The 13,970-nt window shown below is 42.9% G+C and overlaps 1 protein-coding gene across 2 annotated transcripts; it reads right to left on the bottom strand.

Moving 5' to 3' along the window:
* Positions 1-332: 332 nt before the first annotated feature.
* SEC11C (SEC11 homolog C, signal peptidase complex subunit) lies at positions 333-13,822 on the bottom strand. Of its 2 annotated transcripts, none has more exons than XM_019729292.2 (6): positions 13,783-13,822; positions 8,159-8,268; positions 5,241-5,390; positions 3,011-3,130; positions 1,152-1,209; positions 333-538 (listed from the first exon to the last, which is right to left on the bottom strand). In XM_019729292.2, the coding sequence occupies exons 2-6, from the start codon at positions 8,239-8,241 to the stop codon at positions 485-487; spliced, it is 465 nt and encodes a 154-aa protein (XP_019584851.1). In that variant the 5' UTR covers positions 8,242-8,268; positions 13,783-13,822; the 3' UTR covers positions 333-484. The 2 variants fall into 2 exon arrangements, with proteins under 2 accessions (XP_019584851.1, XP_019584850.1); XM_019729291.3 differs by lacking the exon at positions 13,783-13,822 and adding an exon at positions 13,266-13,468.
* Between the last annotated feature and the right edge of the window lie 148 nt (positions 13,823-13,970).

Genomic DNA, 13,970 nt, shown 5'->3' with positions numbered 1-13,970 from the left:
TCTCAAGATATATCAAACCACAGAAACAAAGTGGATTACACCTTTCCTTCTAAAAAGTTTTAGGCTTTATTAATTATCAGTTTACTTTAATAAATAAGAAACCATCTCCTTTCAAGGGCCTGTTTGTTTCCCCCAGAAATGCTACTACTATGCAAAGTATTTTGGTTTTGAAACTCAAGACATTACAACTCTAGCACGTGGACAATACGTTCTCCCCCACAAATGGCCTGCCTGATTCTTGAAGTGGTGCAGACCCTCATCCTCGGTTTAGAATGACCACCATGAGTGGCAGATAGATTGAGCAGATTCAAATCAGAGCCCACAAAAGAAAATAATCTTTACTGATGAATCATTTATTCGGACAAGACACAAACATCTCCGCATTGTTTCCCTTTATACAGAAAGTGGAACATTTCAAATATATTAGTTTTTCTCTTTTTCAATAGAATTCATTTCAATCTGGTCCCAGGAACTGCTTCTCATTTTAGGATTCACGTTTTAGTAACACATATGCACCCATTACAGCTAAAAGAGCATACTGTAAAGAAAACACAATGGAAAATTACTGTGAGGTCTACAAATAAATTTGGTTTGTAAATGTGTTCAAATAAGTCTGTTCAATACTAGACTGAAGACAGAATCAAAAAATGACATCTTCCCCATGCCTTGTTCTCCAAATTAGCTGTTCAATGACACATTGTGGTTAAAAACCCAAAAACATATCGATGGACTAAGGATCAAAACCCAATAAACACAGCTAACGCACTGCTCATTCCTGCGGATGTTTCCTATTGTTTCTCAAGGGTTTTTAAAAAATAGATACCGTTTTTATTCAAGTCGAGAGCATATAAGCATTACTAAGTTTACTGTACTACTTTTTTTTTGTATGTTACAGATTTCTATAATAAGAAACAAATGTATAGGCACCATTTTAGAACATGCTATGAACATAAAAGACAAAAGTAACTATTTTAAATAATTAATTTCAATGACAATAATTAAAACAATTATGTTAATTTGCATAGTTAACTACAAACAGTCTGCAGAAAAAAGAACTAGCAAAACATTTTGAACAAACTGTATCTTTATAGCTATATATGTAAAAGCTCCAATATGTTTTAAAAAATACAGACACACACACAAATTCCTACCTTGAATTTTGGATAGTCATTCATTATTATGGTCACCATACCAACATATGGTAAAAACCTAAATTGTGGGATAAAAAGCCAGGTATATAAAAATTGTTTGTAATATAACAACTTTTGAAAACACTACAAATCAGCTTTAGGAAGCAAATCTGCCTTGAGACTACCACTGATTGGGACTTTGAAAGCAATATTCACTCCTCTCTCAAAAGGCTTCCTTAGTGAAAAGCATCAGCGCTAACAGCCAGGACAATTTTTTAAGCAGACACACGACTTCCTAGAGATGCTACCTGTCTTCACTTGCTGCATTCCCCATCACAGAATTAAAGTAAGTAGCTGAGCCACTTGTACAAATGCAATGGGCAGCTTTTATCAACCTAAGTTCTTCATTTTTTAGCAGAGAAGTAAGATGCAGATGGCTTCTCTAAAGACTGCTGTTAGAGAAAGCATTTAAAGTACACGGATAATCAGTGTGTAACGTACAGAATCATCATCATTTTCATTCCACTGGGCTTCTCAGATGTAACAGACAAGTGTACTGGGCAGTGAATACAAATGCGAAATCCATAACTTACACCCATATGATTACAATCCCAGAGAGAGAAGGTTTAGAGCAGTCTAGCCGACAATTACACTGGCAAAATTAATGTCAATTTGTAATCAGCTTGACCCAGTCTCAATCATCTCACCTTTAGTCTCCTCCAGTCTTATTTAAATCAGTAGCTTCACCCTCCCACTTATACAAAGCCTATCACCAGAGTGTCTAAAAATACAGGACGGACCAACTGAAGTCTCTCTCATCTCCCAGTAGATAATCAAGTGAAAACACAACAGAGTAGAAATTGTTAAAAGGTGAGCAGAGGGAGAAAAGGGGTAGAAAGAGGCTTTAAACCACAATCCGAATAAAGCTGAATCTTAGCAAATGGTAACCAATAGTCTCCAGCCTTACACAGCTGGTGGGATTTACGTAAGATAAAAAAGTCATTTCTAACGACGGTTAAACATAAAAAGAGTCACCAAAAGAGGGGAAGAATCACTTTTTTTGTGTTTTCTAATTAGAGGATACACTCTCTGCTTTGTCAATCAGAAACAGAACTCACTGCTGGAACAATTATGCAAAGGCAAATATTAAAAGATTTATCAGAGGACTGTTTTTAATAGTGAAAAACAGGAAATCATTTAAATATCCACCAAAAGAGGATTACTTAAATAAGCCATGATTTTCAGGGGCACAGCATGTAGCCATTTAAAAAGAGTTAGAGATAGATTTGACACCGAAAGCTATTTCCAACTTCCTGTTGGGTAAAACTAAATTAAATTCTATGTAAAATCATATATTATATATACATACATACATCTGTATAGGTACAGGGAATGTCTAGAATATTTACCAAAATGTTAACAGTGGGTTAGCTCTGAGAGAATTTCTTGTAATTGTTAATTAAAATCCACAAATAAGTAATCTCTAGGTGAGGATTTATTTCAAAAATAGAATTAAGCTGATGATATAGATAATATATTTAAACTCAGTTTTGGATGTTAGGTCCTTAGTTAATTCTAAGTTTTGTTCAGTCATCACAGTATAAACTAAAAGTAGTTATAACTCACCTGACACATAATACAGAGGGTACCAGAAAAAAATGAAATGTATACCATTTTAAGAAAGGAAAAAACTGTATTAAAATTATAATAACCAATATATATCGATAACAAAAGATGAATACGAGTCATGTATATACATTTTTTTGGCACCCCCGGTACTAGTAATGAATTATTCTATTATCCTATACATTTAGTTTCTTTGTTTTTAAATTTTTTTCTAGTTTCTGAATCTTCTATATGGCTTAAAACTTAATCCTTACCCTCTGGCTCTCCCCACCACGTCCTTCTTTTCGAGCCAGTTCTGGCCTTCTTTGTACAAGCCTCTGTCATCAACTTCATTATTATCTCCTTTAGTCAGAAATTTGATGTCTCCATTATCTCTGGAAAGCAAAATAATGTCCTTTCAAAACTTATTTTCAGCACAGCATCATTAGAAAAATATTAGTTTTCCCAAGCAACATCTTTACAGCCAGATACGGGCATCTAGAAAAGCAGTCAAAGAGAACCTGGTCTATCTTGGTCTAAGAGGACTGCTTACAAAAGCACAAAATCTAATCACAATTTTATAGATTTAAATTCTAAAACACTCAAGTTACCCTGACAACCAAAAAACAGAGCAAAGCACAAGGGCACCAGTAAAGCAATGATTAGCTTCCAGCGACTGTTTTCACTCTTTCTTAGTCCTCACGGACCAACTTGTTAACATGGATTATTTTCCTCTTCAATCTAGATATGGACGTGGTCCCAGATCACACAAATTTGAGCACAAAGTAAGTCAAACATATGTGTGCTCTTACGTCTCTTCAAATTCACTTTTCCTTGCTAATTACAGAATGTGTTAATGCATTATTTCCTTCACCACTGAACCAAGTGGTGTAAAATCTGTTTTCAAGGAAACAGGAATCACAAATGGCATAAAACCAATACATTAAAGAGATACGCAGGATTCATTTTAAACATTCTAAACTGGTGTTTACATAGTCTTGACACTAGAAATACAGTATTACAGCATCATAAAGCTGTAAAGAGGGTCTTCTAAGACAAATGAAAACATGCACCATTATAATCTGGTAAAAGCTTAAAAGTCCACAAAGAATTGAAACTACGCCAAAAGGAGCAAGCTGATTTGCAGCCATCATTATTAGGGAAATCAAGAGATAAAAATTCGGGCAGTCTCTCACAATTCATGCAAATCACAGCAAGTCACCATTATTTCCTCAGTTTTGAACAATTTCTCATCTTTAGAAATGATTTTTCAGCCAGGTGAGAGGACTGTCACATTAAGACGGAGCATACTTGTTCATCAGGAAGTTAACAAGCAGATGTCAAGTAACCACCGTGCAGTACCGTGTATTCACACAAACTGAAACTGGGCCAATTCTAATGCTTGGAGTAAAATGAAGATTTTAAGTGTCAACATCTTTGGGGAACACTGGAAGCAGTGAATGGAATGGGAATCTAAATACCGAAATGCACAAAGTTACCACACACACACAGGATGAGCAATACTCCATTAAAAACACAAATACACAAGGGGATCAAATATATGGTGATGGAAAGAGAACTGACTCTGGGAGGTGAACACACAATGCAATATATGGATGATGTAATACAGAATTGTACACCTGAAATCTATGTAACTTTCTAACAATTGTCACCCCAATAAACTTTAATTAATTAAATAAATAATACAAATAATAAATATATAATAAGTAAATAAATATAAATAAATAAATAATACAAATACACATACCTAAATTTAATGCCATAACTCATGCAGGCGAAAATGCTACACTAAGCTGCATAAAGGTAAATGAATAACCGACTATGTAAAATATAACGTTTTCACTAATTATGTGACTATTCTCTCATGGGAACTCAATATATTTGAGCTAGAAGTAATTGTTTCTGGTTCTCAAAAGGTGTCATAATAAGTCATCACTGGCATTTAAAGGAAAGGAAAGGGCATTGTGTGGGGGCGGGGAATTAATGTCGGATATGCAATGACTGATTCATGGGCTGAGATGGGGAAAGGAATTTTTATTCATCCAGGGCTAATATTACTGCTGAGAATGCCATTTGGCCCAAAGTGACATAAAGAAACAGGCCGCTTTCTGCATTTCAGAAAATAATTCCCAGTATCAAAATAACTCTCAATTACAATGGGATTTTATTTCCTGTGGGACTGCTCCACATAACTAATATGCTATAATGCATTCCACCTTACACGGGGCATCCACTTAACATTTTCAAGCTCTTTAATGAACACCAGTTCATTCAATTCTCATACGCACCCTGCGGGTTATTACAGGTAACGCATGCTCATTCCCCACTCACGGGCTGCGTTAAGTAGCAGGTTCAAAGGCATCCAACTAGTCAATAGCACAACTAGGAACATAATCCAGTACTTTTTCCACTTTCTACTCAACCATGAAAACAATCTATCAAAAATTTACAAAATGCCACCAAAAGGAAGTAAAGTGTCTTTACTTTTCATGCACTTTGATCACCCTGTGAACTATAGGAATGTCTCGTCCTTCGACCTTAAACACAACGATTTCACCCGCTCTGATGGGGTCGTCCCGGAAATTTGTTAGGAACAGGAGGTCGCCCCTGTGAAAGGCCGGCTCCATGCTGCCACTAGAAAGAAACACAACATCACATGCAATTACTCTCAGGTCACAAGGGGAACATTTCAATTCATAAAGTATATAATAAGAGACATCTGAGTTAAAAGTTCAACCTTCATCAACAGTCCAGTAGATCTATAAGCCATAAAGCAAGCCACAGTGCTTCCATCTGACTGTGCAAGGTGATAACAACTGAGAAAGGAGACGATTTCTTAGAAGTACGTCTGAGAACGGCGCTAGGAGGCCTGCCTGCAGTTTGCAGTAGCAGAAAAAGAACCAAGGATAATGTGAAGTAAAGCTGCCGATGTTTAGCCTGAAACAAGTCCTACATCTGCAAACACACTACTGTTTTCATTCAGACTCTGCTAGCTGGTTCTTACTCGAGGGGAATTCTTCCGTTTTACGGTGCATCCCCAGCACCTAGGACACGGACGTCCTGGCTCAAGGAATGAGGAACAAACAAATGAGCATGCGAGGGGGGTGAGCTATCTGACAGCCAGGCCGTGGTGTGGGACAAAATCCCAAACCAAGTCTTTTGACTCCTGCGGCAGCATCCTTTCAACCATTTTCCACAGAATGCCCCATTCAAAGCAATGTTGACCATTTTCCATGTGGAGGTGAGTAAATAATCCCACATGACACCAGGTGAAGCCCAGGCCAAAAACCTTGTCATCTAGTGGAAGCTGAAAGTATCAAAACAGAATTTGTTTTACATATGCGCATGCTTTGTTTTAATGCATGGGAAAATAAATAAGTCCTAGAAATTGGGTGATACAGGGGCCGTGAAGCCAATGAGCGAGTCTGCGGAGAGCAAGACGGGAGAATGAGCCAGATGAGTGAAGAAATGGGGAGCCTTAAAGGAAAACGGGGGTTCGCAGTGGAAGCAGCTCAGTAACTCGGCCCCCACCCCGCCCTGCCAGCCCTGGCACACCTTAAACCTGTCAGCACACAGGGAACGCAGCAAGGAAAAATGCAGTGCAGGGTGGCCTGTCACTAAGTCCCCGCTGATGTGTTTATTTTTAAGTGAAACCAGTGACACTGAGGATGGTAATAGATCTAGCACTCAGAAAAGGTGGAAAGGGCTAGAAATATAAAAGACTAAGAGGGTAAGAAAGAGAAAACATCTGAGTAAAACTACATTTGGGGTTTTCTGACCCCCAACATGGAAGTTTATTTTATCTTCTTCTGAAAATAAAACATAACTGCTTCAGGATTTTGTTTGCTTTTAAAGAGTAATAGCTAAAGGCTGAAGATAATATCTTCATCTATTGCTTCATCTTCACTCTTTCAACAAAATTCCTGAAGACACACAATGGGAAGATGTTTCTAGAAAGCCATCTCAGCCTGCGATAACAAGCCTTGCAGCTAGAAAACCCTCCTGGCCGAGTAGAGGCAGGAGTACACGGGGATCCGCATCAAGAGTTATTACCGTGTCCCAGCAGTTCCTTGAAATGTCTCACTAATACCAACTGACACGTGCTTTCCTCATGGGCCAGAGATTCCCCCAAGGTCAGTGTTCCCCAAGGTCACACACTTCTCGTGATGTCACCTCTTTGTATTTATAAACCAAATTGCTTTAGAATTGTAAAGGATGCTTTTAAAAAGTCCCTACATACTGTACTTTCCCAATAATTCTGCGTAAGTGTGTCTGCATGATTTAAGGAGAGCCAGAACGCCTCAAATCTAGTCTCGGCGCTGCCCAAAGTGCTTGTGACATCCAGGAGACGTGGCCTCTCCGGACCTTGGGGTCCCTATCCGTTCAATGAGAGGGCCATTGAAATTTGAGGTTTTTGAAATTCTTATATTTTCAAAAAGCCTTAAAATGCATCCTCCCAATGAAATCCTACCAGGAAGAATACCACATGCTACCTAAAAGTGGAGCTGTCGTGACTGAAGCAAGGCTAAGGTGTCTGGAATCCATGTCTCAGTCTCCTTCTGCCTCCCAACCTCCCACCCGGCCCCCAGGCCGGGGACGCCTGGAGCACCGTGTGAGCCCCAGTGGATTAGGCACCCCACGCTCTCCTCAAGCTCCTAAATTGATGAAAGAGCTGCATCTCTAGACGTGGGCCCCTGGCCAGCCACACAAGGGCAGCCTGGTGAGGCAGGGCCATGGCTGACGCCCATGACCGGGCAGCGGGGCCCAGGGCAGGGAAGGGCACTGACCCTGCCCAAATCTATAGCCCACTGTGACACCTGTAAAATAGAGGGCACTGTCCCCAACCCACAGTAAGAATCAGTCAGCTAAGACACAGGGGCAGTTCCCTTTGGATGACTTTATGGTTACTTGAAGTTAACTAAAGTATCAACCTTTCTAGAAGAAACGGTCTGTCCTTTAAGAGTGACCGTCTGGAGGAGGAAACCACCTACAAAAGCAATGCAGAAGTAGATGGAAAAAGTACCAGACACTCTGCTAACCACTGGGGAAAACCAAGTCACAGTTTTAAATTACCTCTGTTGAAAAGTCCATTTGTACACAAAGAATGTATTAATACCCTATTAACTGTCATTTTACGAGGATCCAAACATGAAAATACAAAAGCAAATATATTACCCTGCAGGACCAGCATCAACATGATAAAGGCTCTAAAGTGTCTGTTGGAAAAGAAGATTTTTCAACAAAAGCCAGAAAAAGTGAAATAGTCTCAAAACACCTATCAATAAAGAAGACTCTTGCGAGTTGATCCAGTTAAAACATGGAGTCTTGGCTGTCATGCAGGCTTTCACGCAAGGTGCCACTGCTCCTGGGTCCCGGCAGCAGTGACAGCCTGAGGGACTCACCTCAGCACCACCACAATGGGGCTCTCGCTGCCAGTGAGGACGATCAAGCCTTTCCAGATCATGAGCGCAGAAGACACGATCATGGCAAAGTTTAAAACCTGGTAATAGAGCTGGAACGAAAAAGGCCAAACCAAAGATGAAAACCAGTGGTACAATATGAACAAGGCCTAAGCAGGTGGGCTTGTTTAAAAAAAAAAAAAAGCTGTGATGACATGAAACTAATTCACACACTACAAAATTAGGTAGTATTTCAACTTTCATCCCTGGAATGAGCCTTCCCTATGCATCTCTACATCTCTTCTTCAATGAGAGAAAAGGGAGGAAAACCACAGCCTTTAGTGGGATCTGCTGTGTCAAAGGCTTGCTGAGACTCTGCTTTCCTCCCGGGATTTCAGCACCTTCTGCCCTGAAGGTCCCGCCACTCCAGTCCTACCGCTAGGGCCTCAGCTCTAGTGAGGGGCGCACGCCCGACCTGAGCGCCGGCACACGCAGTGTGGGGCACCTAGGACCACTCCTCAGCCACTCGGCCGAAGCCGCCCCACACGAGGCTTCAGAGTCCCAGGGCACTTAGCAAGGAGGCAGCGCTGCATCTGAAAGTACATTTTAAAAGTCAACAAGTTGCAAGTCAACTTTCAATACCCGGATGTTTAGATTTTCCACAGATGGAAGGCCACACCAGTCAGTCTCTAATGCTAAGCTGACCTTGCCCCACCTTAGACCACTGAGTTAAGACCCACAGGATTTGTCTTCGACCCTCCCTGTATCACGTGCTGCCTGCCACACCTGCCAACCCCGAGGACTCAGGGCAGAAGCAACACCAGCCCACCTTACAACACCCCGTCCAGCTACAGCTGAACTGCTGGCTCAGGTGCCGCTGTGCCTAGTACAGCTCCAGTGCGAGCCCCTCAGGGCACCTGCCACTACTGTCGGCAGGCGGCTCCTTACCCTGGGACCTGCCTCAACATTCCTCCTCACCGCCCCTCCCCCACTGCCCTGGGCTCTGAAGAGCCCTGTGGATGGCCCACCAGCACTCGGGCGGCTCAATTCCTGGGCCTCCTCATCTCCAACGACTTCTCCCTCCACCTGACCCATCTTCTCTCAGCAACAGACCTGGAACTGAAGCCGCTTGATCCCCAGGTCCCTCATCCAATTATCGCCCTTTACCTGACCAGGTACGCGCTCCTCTGGCCTATGTGCTCACCTACACGGCAGGACTCTGTTCTTTCCGGGGCTCCACCTTCACTTGGTCTCTGCATCCTCCGCACACTGTCTCCCCAAGCACAGTACCCACCTCCTCCACTAGGCCTGGCAGCCCTTCCTCCCGGACCTTCCAGGAGTACAACCTCACCCCTGTAGGGAATCAGTCCCAGACCCCCACCTGGGAGAGCGAGACGGTGAGGGGGTGGGGAGGACAGCGAGGGGTCTGTTTCTCAGCTTCTGTACCCCATCGAATTTATTGTAGCCCCACCTCCCCTTCACCCCCAGTTCCAGAGAGAAGGGTTCTTTCTGCCAGTAATACTTGGGTCTTGGAGGATTCTGCGGCATCAATAGTGAAGTTATTCCTCAGTTTCCTACACTGCTGCTTTAGGATTTCAGCTTTTTCTGGCCGTCGGTTACCACTCTCATCTGTTTTCTAACTTCTACTTTTTTATTGATCTTATTTCCTTTCCTAGTTTCTTATCTTGGAGCAAAACAGAGGTAAAAGCTTAAAACTATTAATTTTCTAGAGAATACAAGTGGTGAATAAATATTGAATGTGTTCGAACCAAATCCTGCTCCACCCTCCTGGCCCCACTTGTTTTGCCTGGCGAATGTAAAGGGTTCTTTTGTTTGTTTGTTTTAATGCTAATAGGCAGTGCTTGGCGAGGGTGCACTGCTGTGGGAATGCAAGAGAACATAATCATTCCGATAGCAATTTAGTATCCAGAGGTTCCTGTGGGCCCAGTTATCCTAGGAATTCAGTCTAAAATAAAGGCAGAGAGGGAATTATGGCCCAAAGATATTTATCACAGTCTTATTTCTAATAACAGGGTAAAGGAAATAAATGAGCAACAATGGAGAAATGATTCAGCAAATAGTGGCAAATTTCTGTACTATTTAAAACAATGTTTAAAGACTTTTAATGACATGACAATTTGACAGGATATTATAAGGCCGTTAAGATAACCATTTTGAAATGTGACACAACATGAAAACATATTGTTATGATTCTAGGGTAGGAAAAGCAGAGCTCAAAACTGTCTCTTGCTAACATTGTATCTATGTGAAATTACGTAATTTGAGGTAATTAGGAAGGATATGACAGAAAGTGGAGACATAAAAAGGCAATTACAATAACTGAAGCTATTTTGACGTAATGAATGACAAGAGGTAAATAAATGTGATTCAAAGTTAAAGTTACACACCATTTTTCAAAAACTCTGGCTAGTATGAATTTCATAATAGCCAATTATGAAACTATCCTTACATTCCCAAGAGAGCAAAAAAGGAAACTGGAAGGCCAGGGAGATATAAATTGCTGGGCTAGAATACGTTACACCGCTGCTTCACATCAGTCTAACGCAAAAGCTGTTCTCTAGGGTTCACTCAAAAACTTCTCCACCTGTTCTGCCTGACTTAAAGATTTGATAAAACAAGTAGTTTCATTATGAATTACAGATCTGATTAGGAAAGCCCCAAGTCACGGTTTTAAACAGATTTTCATGTTTAGGGAAGTTTTCAAACCAGCAGGCTACACCCTGATAAAGGAACATTATAATATCTTGACATTTACCCAATAATGACTGAGTACTAAGAATATATTTTCCAGTATGATTTTCTATGCTTGAAAAACTCATTGAGAGGAAGTAAAATCAATTCGTCAGAAAAACTTCCTTTGAGCAAGACATCTATTTGCTAAAGAAATGGCCATTTAAACAAAACCCTAATAATCAAGTGAACTGCGAAACCAAAGATCACACTTCCAACACCCTACCATTAGGAACCTACTAATCTGAGTCCAGGATTAAAATCCTGGAATCCAGACACATAATCTTGATTAACTACTGACAAGCTGACTGGGATGTGAAAAACAGACCATTATGTTTTACTGGTGCCTTTTGTCGTTGTTCATCTTTGTCCACCAACTTTGTATGCTTGGCCCTTAATAACCCCGCAGTTTAGAAGAAGAAGGCCCACACTTAGTCTGTGTCAACCAAAGATGAAATAGCCAATGTCTGAGGGTTTTAAACAAACATTTGAGACCAGATCATTCTGCCTGACAGAATGTCAGCAGAAATGCCAGTGGCTGTGTCTCTTTCTCTCTTCCTCACTGCAGAAACAAAGAGCCCTTGTGTGCATGTGGCTTTTGCCTTAATTAATAGTAAGCAGGGGAAGCAGAGAAAGGAGGTCCCACTTCCAGGATTGGTGGAGCATGTATGCCTGACAAGGTGTCCCAGGATGCTATTTTGGAGGAAAAAAGAAAAAGAAACAAGTAAAAGGACAAAGCTTTAAAAACAAACAAACAAACAAACAAATAAAAAACATACCAGGAGGCAGCAGATTTGAGATTCTGAATTTTAATTAGAACACTAGCAAAACACAGGCAAAGCAACAGCTATTGACAGGCCTTATCACTGAGAGTGGGAATGAACAGCTCTTTCAAAAGGCAAACGGGTTTAGAAATTGGTAATTCACCAGAAGGCCTTCCCGATAGTCTGCAGTTTTAACCATCAGGAAACCAGTACCCTCAGTCTAGATGTTTAACTAAAGCTCGACTTCCTGGATGATTTTCTTGGGGACAGTTTCAATGCTCAGGGCATTTGCTATTGGTTTTTCAAGTGTGATAATCAGTGCCACCACTCAATCGCAGACATTTCCAGGAGCCCATCAGCTATGCAAACCTAGAAACGACCAGATCCTAAACACAGTTCATGAAATGCAAGTCTCCAAACTCTCCCATATCACTGCACTAGTCTGAAATTCTACTTGGAAAACACACACACACACACACACACATACACACCAAACCATACGCCCAAAGGAATAAGTTGTGCCCTGCCTAGGGCGTCCCCCACTCCTCCATATAAGTGGGATAAATGAAATAGGATGTCATCAAAATAATGAGTTAATACATGTTCAAAGACAACCAAAACTTCCCACTAGGAAGGCTGCACTTCCCTTAGCATCCTTGATTATTAGTATCGATAGAAGTATTGGGATCCATTAGCATTCTCTATCTAGAAGCTTAATCAATCACATTTTTCCTGGAGGACAGGGCTTCCTTTCCAGCCCCTACTCACTCTTGCCTTATATTGAAGAGAAAAAACCCAAAGACAGTGATGCGAGCCAATTGCTGGCTAAGGAGAAAGCAAGAAGGAAGTTTTCCTCTGGGGTCACAGAGGAGAAATCAACCCCAGCTGCCCACAGACCCCACTCTAACTACCTCCTATAGTCAAGGGGCAGCAGACAGCGGAATCTGGGAAAGAAGTTAATATAATATTGTAAGTCAATTATACTTCAATAATAAAAAAAAAAAAGTTAGACAAGACTTCTGGAAATCCCTTCTGGGACACTGATTCAGTCCAGAAAACTGAGAACCGCCACTGAGCTCTCTAGGCACAGGGAGTTTTATTTCGTCCCGACGCGTGGCCGGGAAAGCACCTCCAGGATGGGGAGAAACTGCTCTGGGAGACACTACTGTACAGTCCCAGTGTCAGAAAGTTCCTTCCTGGCGCCTGCCTTTCTGCCCCTTCCATCTGCAGGCAGCCTTCCTTTGGGCGTCGGGTCTCAGGAGCCCCACAGAGAAATCTGTTCCCTCTTCCACCGGGTGGCCATTCAAACCCGTGCAGACAGCTGTCACGCACCGCCGAGTCATCGCTCCTCGCTTTCTCAACGTCTGACATCCACAGGACTAGATTTCTATTTTCTTCCCCTTCCCGGCCACCTTCCCCTAACTGGGCTCTTGTCAGTGCAAGAAGGCGCACGCACGTGCCCACACGTGGGTCTGTGCGGATTTGAACCCAGGGCCTGTAAGAGCCCGGAGCGAGTGTCGCGGGGCGCTGTCCTTGCAGGAGCCCCACTTGGGACGCCCAACCCCGGGCGCGCCCCCCACGCCGCCCTCCGTTACCTGGCGCTTGTTCATCTTCCTCAGGTCCCCGAAGATGTCCAAGCCCGACGCGGGGAGATGCGTCCCCACGGCGCCCGCGCGCACCATAATGGGGTCTTGGGACCAAGGGGGCCCGCGGGCTCGGGTGTTACAGACAGATGCGGAGCGCCCGCCGGGCCCCCGCCCACCAGCCCCGCGTCCTAGCGGGCCACGTGACCGGTGACTCGCTCAGGCGTCTGGGAATGGTAGTCCCACGAGTCTCGGCCACCAGTGTGCCTGAAAGGAACCGAGAGGAAGAAAACTACCACTCCCAGGATGCCGCGGGGCGACAGCCTCGTCCAGTGAAGACCCAGGGCTCCTAAGCAGGGCAGCGACGAGGCTCAGGAGCCTTGTCCGACCTTTACGAGGGAACCTGGGGGAGCGGGTGGTCCTGCGTATCGCAGGGGTAACTCGGGAAAGTGACTACTCAAGAGGAACGGAAGTCCCCAAGACTCTGGTCAGGCGCCAAGAGGACACCTAAAAGCTCCCTCGCACTCACCTAGCCGTGTATCTCGGCCATTGGATGACAGCACCAGGGAGGCTGGGCTTCTACGCAGGCGGTGGGTTGTGTTGAATTGGGAAGGAGCCTAATGATGGGCATGGCAGGTGGGCGGGGCTTGGAAAAGGCGGGACTTTTGAAACTGCGGGGTTGCCGCTCTGCAAGAGGAGTAGGGTTTGAATGGAAGG

Source organism: Rhinolophus sinicus, chromosome 4, assembly GCF_057876585.1.
Source record: "Rhinolophus sinicus isolate RSI-liver-muscle chromosome 4, RSI-T2T, whole genome shotgun sequence".
Taxonomy (NCBI): domain Eukaryota; kingdom Metazoa; phylum Chordata; class Mammalia; order Chiroptera; family Rhinolophidae; genus Rhinolophus; species Rhinolophus sinicus.
This window is presented reverse-complemented; position numbering and strand designations above follow the sequence as displayed.